Consider the following 13,646-nt stretch of genomic DNA (forward strand, 5'->3'; position numbering starts at 1 on the left):
GATTGGGGTAATTAATTTCTTGTACTCGAGTCCAGTGTCTTTTCACCATGCAAAAGCATTTTTTTTCCTGGCAAATTAATTAGCTCGTGCTACGTTCTTTAACAGCACAACCAGTTCCAAGAAAGTTCAGTAAAAGAAGAAAGAAAAAGAGGTAGCATGTGCAAACATAGACTAATCTTTAGTTAAAAGAGAATCCCTTTTCCCAAAACACAAGAATAAGAACATAATCTTTGCAAAATCATATCGCATGGGGTTCCTTAGCCTTATTGCAACCTAAAAAGAGTTAATTTTTAGGTATCAAGTTCCCCATGAGTCACCCATGTTTTTATTGAATCTTACAACATCCAAAATATACCATAAATTTCATTGATGTTACATATTTGAAAAGAAGTTTGAAATGAAATATTTGGCACATATTTATTACAACTCGTAACATTGTTGCTACAATTAACAAAGAGTACACCTTAAATTTTTGAAAAGCCAAGGACACATTACATCCAAATTACATGAAGTTTGAGAAGTTTTCTTTGTTTCTAGTATAAAACAAAATACTTTTAACAAATCACACAAGCCAATGAATGATCATCGGCAAATCTAATTCTTAATGGCCAAGTAATTTTATCGATTTCTTAATCTTGCAAGCTAAATTTTTTTCCCGGCAAGTTATATGCTATTCATACAACTTGATGATATGATTGGGCAAGGCGACCAAGAATTTCAATCCCTAGGGCCTAGTATTGAAGAAATCCATGCAAGATTCCTTTCATTTGACAAATAAAAGAAAGGTAGACCTCCACACAAAAATATATTCATATTTATAATGAAATGACATATATTAAGCAGAATGATACTCCCACAATCTCCCAACTACTATATATATTTATAACTCTGACTTAAACTATTCTTAATACAGAATTAGACCTAATCATAATTACATCTAATCTCACACTTAGCAACTTGTAAATCTCTCAAAAACAATTTTGAAAGGTCTTCTCCGATGTGAAATACACGCGTCCTACATGCAACGGGTTGTCTCATCCCAACAGTAGTTGACTCCCATCTAGCACGCCTCCTACTTGTGATACACAAATAATTTAAATCCAAAAATGTAAAAATATTAAACAATAAAAAGAAAAAAAAAAAAGTCATCGATAAAACATCTAATATTTCTCAGGTACATAGTATGTACCTATCCAGCAGGTTGTTGCTGATTTCACGATGTTTAGAGCTAACATGATTGATGATATCATATCAAAGAAAAATTAGAGACAAGGTTTACAAATACTAGCAGACTTAAATTGACAAGTGGGTGATTGGCAACTCATGCACGGCATACTGTCTAGTTTAGAGATTTATCATATCACGGGTCGATTCATGAGAAGAAATCATAGTTCTTAATCTTCTATCAATCAAGAAATAATATAAAATTGTAGACTATTTGCGTTTTGATATCTAAATCTCAAATTTTTTCCATCGAAAATATAGTGATTCACCTTCTTGCTCGTGTAGTATTATGGTTCATAAAATTTGACATGCCATCACGATGGGGGGGAGATTACGTTTAGAAACACATTTGTTGAGACAAAACAATAATAAAAATTGCCGACCGAACTTCCTTGTGACAGTGGCTTAGAATCATGTTAGAGCTGTTGGAGTTCTTCACGTCACCCGTTATATAAACAAGTATATCACTTTCATGTATGCACATATATAATAATAATGTATGATTTTGTTGCCATGACAAAATTAAATGTGATAGGTGAGAGACGATAAGATGGGATGGATTGCAATTCAAAAACTCTTTATATTTTAGTGTGACATGTATCTTTTTTGTAGATTTCTGGTAGAAAAATCGGAATTGGACTCTTGCTTATGAGGTCCCTAGTGGTAGACCACACACACGACATAACTTTCGAAAGCATTATTTGACCAAGTCAATCGCTAATGCAAGAAACACAAGGCAATAGTTAGAGTTGGGCAATTTGGGAATTATAGAAATTAACGAAATTGAGAGTACATAATTTACTAATTATGCGAGTTGACAAATTCAAAGACCAACCCACTTGTAGTGTGTTTTATTTGTACAAAATTAACTCCAGAGAGGTTGCTTAGAATCTGTGCAACAATGACAATCTCAATTCATTAGCCACATTCAAATTCAAATAAAATGGTCTCATCAAATACAAATCTACCCGAAGAAAACAATATTAAAGGTGGAGGGTCCCCTCTGTTGTGAACTGGAAGATTTCTTACGCAGCCATCTTCTTGTACCAACCATGAAATTAGGTTGACCCTACAACACATTTATATATAATTTTATAAATTATAGTTACAACCCGGATTTAGCTTGATATCTTACAATACAATTGAGACGGTTATCTTACAGGGAAAAAATAAAATGGACCGGGGGGTCATTTAAGAATATTTCCCTTTAAATCAAATTTCCCTTTAAATCATAATTACCTGAATCTTTATTGAATGAATACTCATCAAGAGATTATTAAAAAGTTGTTGATCAAGCATTATTAATAAAATGATAATTCAGAATCAACCTGTTGGGATCTACCGATTTTAAAATGAACAATTCAATCTACATATTACATTTATCTCGAGAAATTCAACCAGACGAATGAGATCCTAACACGTGGCAAATAAGATTGATTTCGAATCTTCTGAACTAGTCCGGATGCAGCTTATAAATGGACGCTGATTTCATTCGTTTCCTTCACCGCTTCCTTCAGCTACTCTCTCTTGAGTTCTAGTTATATACCTTATGTTTCCTAGCTAGTTTCTAAGAAAGTTTGGTGTCGGGAAGTTTCTGAACTAGTGTCGATGAGGGGTAGGTGAACTGGACGCAGATCGAGACATCATCAGTGGGTTGATGACGGACGCATGTGTAATCCTAAAGCCTTAAAGAGTGATTTAAGGATCATTAGGAAGAACTTTGAAACATATTTGGTAATTCAGAATCTGACTTGATAGTGATTTCATTATGTTGGTATTGTCTAGGTTCAGACGAGTAAATTTTCTGTCAGATCGTTTTAATGAGTTACGTGATGCACTGACTGAGATATCCAAGCGTAACATACACACTTATATGCTGCATATTTATATATTGCATGATATATGTTTTAATGCTTTGGCATATTATGTATAACATATCATGTTGGACCTTGTATCTTTTGAGATATACCTCGTTTGTTTTGGCCGCTCAGCCATGTTCTGTATTGTGGACGGTTGGACATCGAAGCTACCATGTCTGATGGGACCCGTGGGCTCTGATAATCCTGGACATTGTAGGTCCACGTTTTGATTATGAGTGTGGGAGCCAAAACATGCCTAGAACATATCAGATACTACACACTTAGGCATATCTACACTGAACATAAGATTCTTGACTTGATCTTTGATATCCGAGCATATTGCATTTGACATGCATCATATCATTTTGTATAATCGTACATTCTCGTATTGGCAGATTGTTGCTCACGTCCTTGTTTTCATCTTGGGCACCCCATTTTACGTGGTAGGTCTTAGGTTGGACGGTTCAGACGACCAAGGCAGTGGCTAAAGCAGTTGAGTTTTCGGTGGTGATTCAGTTGAAGTTTTATTTGATTTAACGTATTCTCGTGCAAGATTATGCTTTCGATATATTTGTATTAACGCTTAAAACTGAAGTTATTGTTCTGCTTTCGTTTGGGTTGTAAGATGGTTAAGATATTTTGTTCCCGTTGTTTCATTATTGTTATCAAGTTTAAATTTTGCATGCTTATTAGTCTGTTTAACAGTGGCTCGGGTAAGGACGCTACAAGTGTTCATGTCCTAATCTTGTATCTAAGAATTTCCAAGTGCCTTAAAATGTATAAAGCTTTAGAATGAACACAAGTTCTCAAGGACACAGAAGAGACGGTTGCATGAAATTTCAGCCTCCCGTGGTTTCCACGTGAATTAGAAATAAATTTGTAATAGCACACAGCGTGGTTATTTCAGAAGATTGAGCTACATCCTTCCTATGAAATTTAGCTACATTGCCCATGGATATTTGTAATACAGCAGGCACACAAAGGGTGGCCATGGAAACTATTCAGAGTACCATAACTAATATGATAGAATACGTGGGATGATTTATGGTTCCCATGTTAGATGTAATCCAGACACAAAAATGCTACTGCGTGACGCACAATGATGGATTCAACTAATGCTACAAAGGAAGATTAAGAAGATAGATAGAAAATAATATATCCATGCAAAGATCGAATTACGCAATTGAGGAGTAAAGAAGGAAGCATAAGAAAAAAAAATTGCAATATATCTCGTCCATGCCCAAGTGTCTGACAGAGGATTTGTGCTTGTTCAGAATTCTTACTCATTTCAGCTAATTTGTGATTTTTTGGTCATACATGCTAGCATTTTTTCCACCGGCAGCCGGAGACGTTTCCGATGGAGGTGGATCAGAACATGCCCTTAAAACAGCCTCATTCTGAGAGGAAAACATATCGTTCAACATATTTAGCATCACAAGACATAACACCACAACACACATAAATATAGAAAAATTAAATTTCATGGCAAACACACCAGAGATTATGTTAGTACCTACATAGCAATTGATATATAAATGATTAGATAATGCTTTGTGAAAATAAAACTTGTCAGGACAAATTTAATAGAGCTGAAATGAATCAAATGTTTGATACATTCAAGCTGAAACCATGGGCTCAAGTTTTCAACAGTTCCGCACTCCCGTTCGATACGTACACCCCAAATTTAAATAAGTTTGAACTCTTCATCATGAGACCACATTCATGATGAATAATAAGTTAGGCCAACAAGCAGAATCATACAAAACACTAATGAACACACATACAACCGGAGTGAAAATGCAAAACTTCTTGCCGTCGAACACTACCATACAACAGACTTTTGTTGGACTCAATAGATACATCTCTGTTGTCTCGCCATCAGCAACAACAGGGCTAAAAAGTCATACGAAGACTCAATTCTTGTGTCACTCAGATACCATCTGGAATCAAGGATTTGGTTTATTTACCTTAATTTATTAACTGTTGTATGCAATAAATGATGGGCAGTAAAACATAGAACGACAAATGAAATCAATGATTAGTAATTAAGGAGAAATCATCATTGCTATCTTTCTTTACAACTCTCATCATTCGTATATAAATACATCATGATGACGGATTAAACCAAAAAAATCTTGAGATTTTCCTCCATGGGTTTCTTTTGAGACAGGCTAGCAAGAAAGGAAGACAGAAATTTCCCACATGGCGATGAAGAGAAAAAACACGGACACCTTTTCACCACGCAGTACTCTAACGTTGCTTATAAAGCCAATGCAAGAGAAAAAATGCTTCCGGCGCCCAGATTTACCATTCAGTTTTCCACTGCAGGGACCGGCAGCAAAAGGAATAATCAAGAAACCAGAAGAAAATATAAGAACATAAAGGAAACGCACAAAAGGGAAATTTATAATCCTAATTCAGAATCGAATTCCCAGAGTTGAACCAGGAAGTCTTTCATCCTCAAGGACTCCTAGTGAAGGACCCGAATCAAACGAACGGTGGTGCGCTCTATATAAATGGCTTACTAACACACACGCAATCATTCTTTCTAGTCAGGTAGCAACCAAATCAATCGTAGCCCAAGAAAGTAACTCTTTTTATGGTGCAGATGGAAAAATTCATTTTTAAACCAGGAAAAGCTAAAAAAAGAAAAAAAAACAAAAGGGAAGTGCAGAGTCTAAGTTGAAGACTTTCAACAAGCAGCTGGCATGCAGTCAGACTCGACGCTTAAAATCACACCCAATCAAAAAAAAAATCCACTTTCATCCCGGGAGGACCAATACAATGACAACCCTTAAATGTAAAGGGAAATGACACACCGAAAACATGACTATTGTAGTACCTGCCAAACACGGCGGAGGCGTTTCTTGGCGTTGGCTTTGCGTGTGGAAGTGAGCTTAATTCTCTTCCAAACAAGGCCTCCCGAGTCATGTTTCTTCACAATCTCCAAAACTCTTGTTCCCCAGAATGCACCCCATGCCGTCGACATGATTTCCTCCCCCTCCCGTTCTCCTTTTCTCCCCACACTGACTGAATTTTATAAATTTGGGCTCTTAACTGAACTATATACAGATTACAAAAAACATGGGCTTCAATTCTCGTAAGTATAGCCCAAAATCGTGTATAACCCAAAATCCTGAGTATTTTCACTTCCGGATATTGCAATTTGGAAATCAGTATTAAAAAGAAAAAGGAAAAAAAAAAATTTACCCTGAATCATGTTCGTTTTTCCCGGTGTATATATATATATATACTATTTTATTAAGTTTGAGACATTTAGAATAATTATTTTAAAGTCATTGTCAATTTTAATACAAGTTATATGTTGCTCAACTGATAGAGTTATTGTTTCTTATGATTTATATTATAGATTCAATTCTCACTAAAGTCATTTTTTTACTTTTTATTTTTAATTTATATATCAAAATTATAGTGTAGTCCGTCACTGTTTCTTATAATTATATTTTGATCCTTATTTAAATATAAATCAAATGAATTATAAAATATATTATACAAGCACATTATGTGTGCATCAGTGCACTAGTATGTATGTATGTACGCGTAGATTGTCTTTAACTTCAGTTTTTTCTTTTTTTTTACTTTTTTTAAATAAAAAAATATAAAATGAAATCTGATAAATTAATTATATTATGCAATCGATAATATAACATGACATCAATGTTAATGGCGACATTTAAAGTTTTTTTCTATACATATGTATGAGACCTCCATTTGTCCTTCAATATTTCAAACTTCTAAATCATTTTAGAAGAAATTTTTTTATTTTATTAACCTATATATACATATAAAATAGAAATATATGTTATTTTAAGTAATTTTCCACATAAATATACATTCTAAAAAAAGAAATAAACGAAAAATGTGCTTAGATATATTATAATAAATGTCTAAAGATATTTAATTCATTATTTAAAATGTATATTAATGTTTGCATGTGTATAATGTTTGAATATTGAATCTCTTATAGGAATTATAAACCATAATTAAATTACATTTCAAATTTCAAATTCGAAAATTAAAATCCCCTATGGGCAGAGACGGATCTACGCTAGGGCTATACGCCCATTTTTTTTTATTTAGCGACGGTTTTAGCGACGGTTTTTGATAACCGTCGCTACTTTTGCGACGGTTTTAGTAAACCTGTCGCCGATGTGGATCGGCGACAGTTTTATCAAAAACCGGCGCAATTATTAGCGACGGTTATTGCTAAAACCGTCGCTACATTATTAAAAAATAAAAAAAAGGTGAATCGACGGTTTTAATTAGCGACGGTTTATTCAATAGAACATCATCACCACTTTGATGTTTATAATGCAGCAATAGATTTCATTTTGATGGAGTTAAATACTGGGTTCAATGAGTCATCGGTGAAACTTCTTTCTCTTAGTATAGCTTTAGATCCTAAAAATTCATTTGACTCATTTAACAGTGATGATATTTGCAAGCTTGCGTAGAAGTTTTATCCTGGAGATTTCACAGATCAAGAAATTGTTGTTTTGAAGTATGAATTGATACATTTATAAACTCGATGTGATGCAGAATTTAAAGGTTTCTACACTTGTTGAGTTGTGTCAGCAATTGACCGAGAGTGGACGGTCAAGTGTTTATGTTATATTGACTAGATTGATTCATCTTGTTTTGACATTATCTGTGTCTACTGCCACTATTGAACGGGGTTTTTCAGCAATGAAGCATGTGAAGACGGCACTTCGCAATAAAATGGAGGATGACTTTCTTGCCGATTGTTTGACACTCTATATTGAACGAGATTTAGCTAAACATATTGATGTAAATTCTATTATTGATGAATTTTATGTTTTAAAATCTCGTAAGGCACAACTTCGTTGAACGATATAATGTACTTTTTTTTAATAATATATAACTTATCATATTGAGTTCAAGCCCACCCCAACTCTTATTCCTGGATCCGTCCCTACCTATGGGAGTTATAAACAAAATTTAAATTGCTATTCAAAATTTAAATATGAATTCTTGAAATTACCAACATTATTCAAAACAATTTCTTAGTTTAAATCACTTTATTAAATTAAACTTAATGTTTTTGTATCTATATATACATATATGAATTTGCATAATATATTATCACAATATATATTACCATGAGATATTTCTCTAGATTCCAAATACTCTGTCAAAATACACAACTGTGTTCAAATTCACAACTAGCAAATTAGTATTCCATACTATGACAGTTTTATTCAGTTGTGTCCATGAAATTGAACATTTAACGTAGAAGTGAGCATTAAAACTACGGTTAGTTCATTGTTACCATCTACTATAATATGGAAGCAATGAGTCTACTTTCGAATGCCTTTTTAATGATTTAAAGGTAATAATTTTTCTTATATTTGATATTCAAATCCTCTAATACATTATACTACTGATTATTTTTGCATATTCCAATGGAGAAACAAGTTCTCCTCGAGTTTTGCTAAATGTATACCTAAAATTCTATAGATGTTCTAGTCGACAAACTATTCAAGACATTAAATCTTTTAATAACCTTTTAGATATACCGAGTTTGTGATAAGACAATTTCATCTAATATCTTAGAGGGTTTAATCCTTAGTGTGACATCACATAACCTTATATCTTTCTTTTCAAAATCTTTTTTCAACATTTTTTTAAGTATTCATGATTACTTCTTCTAATTAACATTTCATGTACATAATGACAAAACAATTACATAAGCCCTAATTGTACCTTTGATGTAGAAAATTTTTCACATTTGTCGATTTTGAAATCATTTGACAACATTGTAGTGCCAGATTTTAATGTCATTTTTTAGGTATTTGTTTGAGTTTTGACACATTATTTTATCTTGTTCTGGTACAACAAATCCATCGGATTGTTTCATGTATATTTCTTTTTATAACTTTCCATTCAAGAAGTTTTTTTCCCGTTCATTTAATGAATCTAAAGGTTATATGATGTAACAATAGCTATGAGAACATTAATGAATGTAATCTTAGTAATTGGATAATATCTATCAAATAAATCATTTCTTTTCTTTTGTTCGAATCCTTTAGCTCCCAATTCTTTTTGTATGTATCTATATATCAATCTCCTTTATAATTTCTTTTAAAAATCCACTTGCTTCCTAAAGATTTACACATCGGAGGAAAATCAATCAACTTTCAATTATTATACATGATGTATTCTATTTCATTGTTGATAGATTCTTTCTAGAGACGTGCTTATAGATTAGACTAAGCTTCTCGAATAACTTTTGGTTCATTGTCTAATATATTTGTTAGAAAATCATGATCGAAATATTTTTTTACTCTCTGTTTTACTCTGTCTTTGTTCTTCATTTCTTTGAGAAGAACCAATTGTAGTCCCATAGGTTCTTCTAGTTGAAATTGCTTCTTTCATTTCTTTACAAATAAATATATTTTCAAATAAGCATTCATTGATTCCATGATAATTCCTTCATTTATATCAGAAATAGCTACCTTGTGCACTAAGAAGAAGTGATATGCATATCCATTAAAATGCAATCGATTATTTTATATCCAATTTTGATTTGTTTTGGCTTAGTATTTATATTTTAATCAAACACTCCCACACTTCGAATATTAGTAAGATGTTTTACGATATTTTTTATAATCTACATGGAGTTTCATCATTTTCTTTGTGTGGTACAGTGGTGTCCATTCGGGTGGGTTGGGTCGGCTTGACCCATGATAGTATTAAAAAATTGATCAACCCGAACCCGATTTAAACCTGAACCAACCTGAACTCGAACCCGACTAACTCCGATCAACTTGACTTAACCCGATTTTTATTTTTTTAATTTTTTAAAAATAATTACATTAAAATTTTAAAAAATATTTTAATTTAAACACATAATAACAAAACATATCTTATATATTATTTAAATTTGAAAATCTAATTATAGAAAATTAAAGTATATTTACTAAATCAAATAAATAAATATTTAAAAAATATACAAAATAAATATTAAAAGATGAAAATTTGTTATATAAATATATAATAATGTTTTTCAAATATATTAAAAATATAATTTTCGGGTCAACTCAATTGACCCAAACCCATTTATTTTTTCGGGTCAACTATATGGTCCAACACTATTTGACCCCACATATTTTTGACCCGAACCAAAAAACTTCAAGCTTGTTCTTTGGGTCGAACGAAGTTGGGTCCGATTTTGACACCCATATTGTGATATTTTATTAAGATTGTAATTCACATAAAGAATTGTTTCCCCCACATGTTTTGGGGTAAACGTAGTTTGATGATTATGCCAGAATTCAAGCATAATTCTTCAAGAGTAGTCTCATGTGAGACCGTCTCACGGATCACAATCTGTGAGACGGGTCAACCCTGCCCATATTCACAATAAAAAGTAATACTCTTAGCATAAAAAGTAATACTTTTTAATGAATTATCCAAATAAAGATCCGTCTCACAAAATACGACCCGTGAGACCGTCTCACACAAGTTTTTGTCTTTCTTCAAATGAAGTAACATATTCTCCATCTTGATCAATTGGGATCAATTTGACATTTGGTTTGAGTTGATTTTCGATCTCGTACTTATAAGTTTTGAAATCTTCTAAAACTTCATACTTGTTTTTCAATAAATAGACATAATTGAACCTTATGCAGTCATCGATAAATGTAATGAAATATTTTTTCTCACCTTGAGTTTCCACAAGTTTAAATAAAATATATATGTATTAATTAATTCAAGTGGTGAAGTACTTATTTATTGTTACAAAATAGAAATATGTTTTGATCATCTTTGATTCAAATAAAATTTCACACTTGTTTTAAGTCTTTGCAATGTGTCGAAGTTAATATATCATAGTTTTCCATGCCACATATTAGGCATCAAATCAAACAACCAAAATTAACAACTTTATTCTTCACCACTTAACGAATAACATTAATTCTAAATACCTCTTTCTTTTGATGCCTATACACACATGTAGTAGCTGAAGTACGTTCCACGCATGTATGCACATATCATATACGCATAAATTAATTTTTGTGTTTAATATTTTTTATAAAAAAACTTAAATATTATAATTAATTAAATAAATTCATAGATTGTTTTTCTAATATTTTTTGAAATTTAATTACTCCTGTCATTTAAAGTAATATAATTTAGTTATCTGTAAAAATTATGTTGCTTCATATTAACTTTTTAAATTAGAATTGGGTATTATCATTTAAATTTATACGTCATTGATTCGTATTTAGTGACTGAGGAATCAAATTTTGTTTATTTGACAGCTTATCAAATCCATCTACGAATTATATCCATAGTTTTACGTTGAAATTTGGAGTTCTTAATAGTCATTAAATTGACGATTTTCTAAAAATTTTCCGGTCAAATACGAAGAGCCGACTATGAATTTTCACCGGACCAACCCAGAAGCCGTCAACTCCATATACGGTATGTTTCCTTACAACCGGTGGACACTTACTCTCCACGAAACACGTCTATGTCATCTCATCGTATATGTCCGGTCGATTTTTTTATAAACATTTTTTGTTAAAAAAATTTGAAATTAAAATCGAAAAATAAGGGAACTTTGAAAAAGGTATTTTGGGGCTTCTACAAAGTTAAACAGTAATATTATTTTGTCTTGTTATCTAATATATATTTCTGTCCTAATTATAGAGGTATGTTTTTATTTCACAAACTGAAGATAAATTCATTGTAAATATCAATTTACAAAAAAAAAATAAAAATCAGTCATACTTTCATTTAATGAGTGGTTTTATTAATATTTTGTTATTTTTCCAATAGTTAGTTTAATATAAGACTCCAAATTAAATAGAGATATATTAGTGCGAGGGTAGGTCTCTTGTGAGACGATCTCACGAATCTTTATCTATGAGACGGGTCAACCCTACCGATATCACAATAAAAAGTAATATTCTTAGCATAAAAAGTTATAATTTTTCATGGATGACCCAAATAAAATATATGTTTCATAAAATACGACATGTGAGACCGTCTCACACAAATTTTTACCTTAGTGCTAAATAAGATATATGTTTATATATTCGAAATAAAAAAATTATCTATTATTCATTTGTTTAAAAATTTTGATAATGCGTGTAATAGTTTCCCATGGTGGTCAAACATCAAATGTGATAATCTTTCGCACGGTCAACTACGTGTTTATTTCAGAATGCATAACTAATTAATAACGTCCCTATTCCCTATGACCTATATATTATTATCGGAAAATTTGATTTCAGTTCCCAGCTATCATTTTTTTTTATGTTCAGTCCCTGAGTACTTTTTTAGTACCACATTTCTACATGAAGTGTACCACATTTTGTATGATATAGTACCACAATTTTGTGAGTAGGGAGTGAACCCAAAGAAATATTTTAATTAGGGATTTTTCACCAACTTCCCCTATTATTATCATCATTACTTTTTTTTTAAAAAAAAAAGAAACTATTATTGTCATTGTTATTGTTATCGTCATAGATGACATTTAAATTTGTAAAATTGAAGACCCGTTGATTATTCTTGATGGCAGCTTTAGATTCGATTTATTACACCTCAATTTAATTTTTTAAATTGAAATAAATGAAGCCTAAACCTTTGTAAAGACATGATGATCTCCACGTAAATTGGGAGAGTTAAGTGGACAATTTACCGAGATGAGTCGTGTTCCTTCCTTGTGAATACTAGTGATCTGATAGAGGGAGTCTGTACTGGATGATATGCACATTTAAGAAAAAAAATAACGTTAGCGTGAAGTCAGAAGGGTTTCTGACGTAGGAATTTCGACCCTCAAGTTAGTTGAATATTTACTCGCAATAAAAGATAATGTTATATATAGTGAGTATATATGAAAACGTCAGGTGAAATTGAGTATATAGAGAAAAATGTAATGATGGCATTGTTTTCAGTGTTTGGTCACTTCTTAATGATCAGACAAAACTGCCAATGTTTTGCTTCCTTACACTATTGTGACTGACAACTCATACCGCTTCTATTCTTGTCACATCATTCCTACATATGTTTGATTGATATACTAATGATTTTGAACCATGACGACCCGTGGACATAAAATCGGTAAATGTCTTGAGATGTTCACACAGTGGTCATGATGCGAGTACACAAGGGATTCCGGTCCCTGGACTATCCGTGGACAATATCTCTTATCCATTATTTTGGCATTCCTGGTCTTTTTTACTCTGCACAAATTCAAGGATCACTCGAACTCTTTTTGAGGAATCAAGACAGATACTAGATCGAGAAATGAGATATATAATATCATGAATCCTTGATCAGATAAAGATGTATAGAGTTACACACATTCATTTCCCTACATCACGAGAAAGATAAATGTAAGTGAATGGAAGAGAAAATATACATTACTTTATGCGTATACAACATAATTTCCAAACATGTTTGAATATGTATATGTATGCTACATATCCACGTGCTCTTTCGTGTAATATCAATTGTCGACTGTGTATTTATAATTCTGCCGTCAGTTTCTATCCATTAATTTTGCAGGTT

At 32.0% G+C, this 13,646-nt stretch overlaps 1 protein-coding gene across 5 annotated transcripts; it reads right to left on the reverse strand.

Moving 5' to 3' along the window:
• Positions 1-203: 203 nt before the first annotated feature.
• On the reverse strand, positions 204-6,150 carry LOC140815951 (uncharacterized). Of its 5 annotated transcripts, XR_012114483.1 has the most exons (4): positions 5,926-6,148; positions 4,367-4,480; positions 496-1,072; positions 204-463 (listed from the first exon to the last, which is right to left on the reverse strand). XR_012114483.1 is itself a non-coding variant. In XM_073175001.1 (3 exons), the coding sequence occupies exons 1-2, from the start codon at positions 6,070-6,072 to the stop codon at positions 4,376-4,378; spliced, it is 252 nt and encodes an 83-aa protein (XP_073031102.1). In that variant the 5' UTR covers positions 6,073-6,150; the 3' UTR covers positions 204-1,075; positions 4,367-4,375. The 5 variants fall into 5 exon arrangements, 4 of the variants coding, with proteins under 4 accessions (XP_073031102.1, XP_073031101.1, XP_073031100.1 ...); XM_073175001.1 differs by having other exon boundaries at positions 204-1,075; positions 5,926-6,150; XM_073175000.1 differs by having other exon boundaries at positions 204-1,072.
• Between the last annotated feature and the right edge of the window lie 7,496 nt (positions 6,151-13,646).

The sequence above is a fragment of the Primulina eburnea genome, chromosome 16, assembly GCF_022965805.1.
Source record: "Primulina eburnea isolate SZY01 chromosome 16, ASM2296580v1, whole genome shotgun sequence".
In the NCBI taxonomy this organism is placed as follows: Eukaryota; Viridiplantae; Streptophyta; class Magnoliopsida; order Lamiales; family Gesneriaceae; genus Primulina; species Primulina eburnea.

What these genes read in the sequence shown, in the direction of transcription:
- LOC140815951 (XM_073175001.1), bottom strand. Translation starts at nt 6,072, where the DNA reads ATGTCGACGGCATGGGGTGCATTCTGGGGAACAAGAGTTTTGGAGATT. An exon ending in GCCTCCGCCGTGTTTGGCAG is followed by an intron (nt 4,481 to 5,925) that starts GTACTACAATAG and finishes TTTTCCTCTCAG; the next exon opens with AATGAGGCTGTTTTAAGGGC.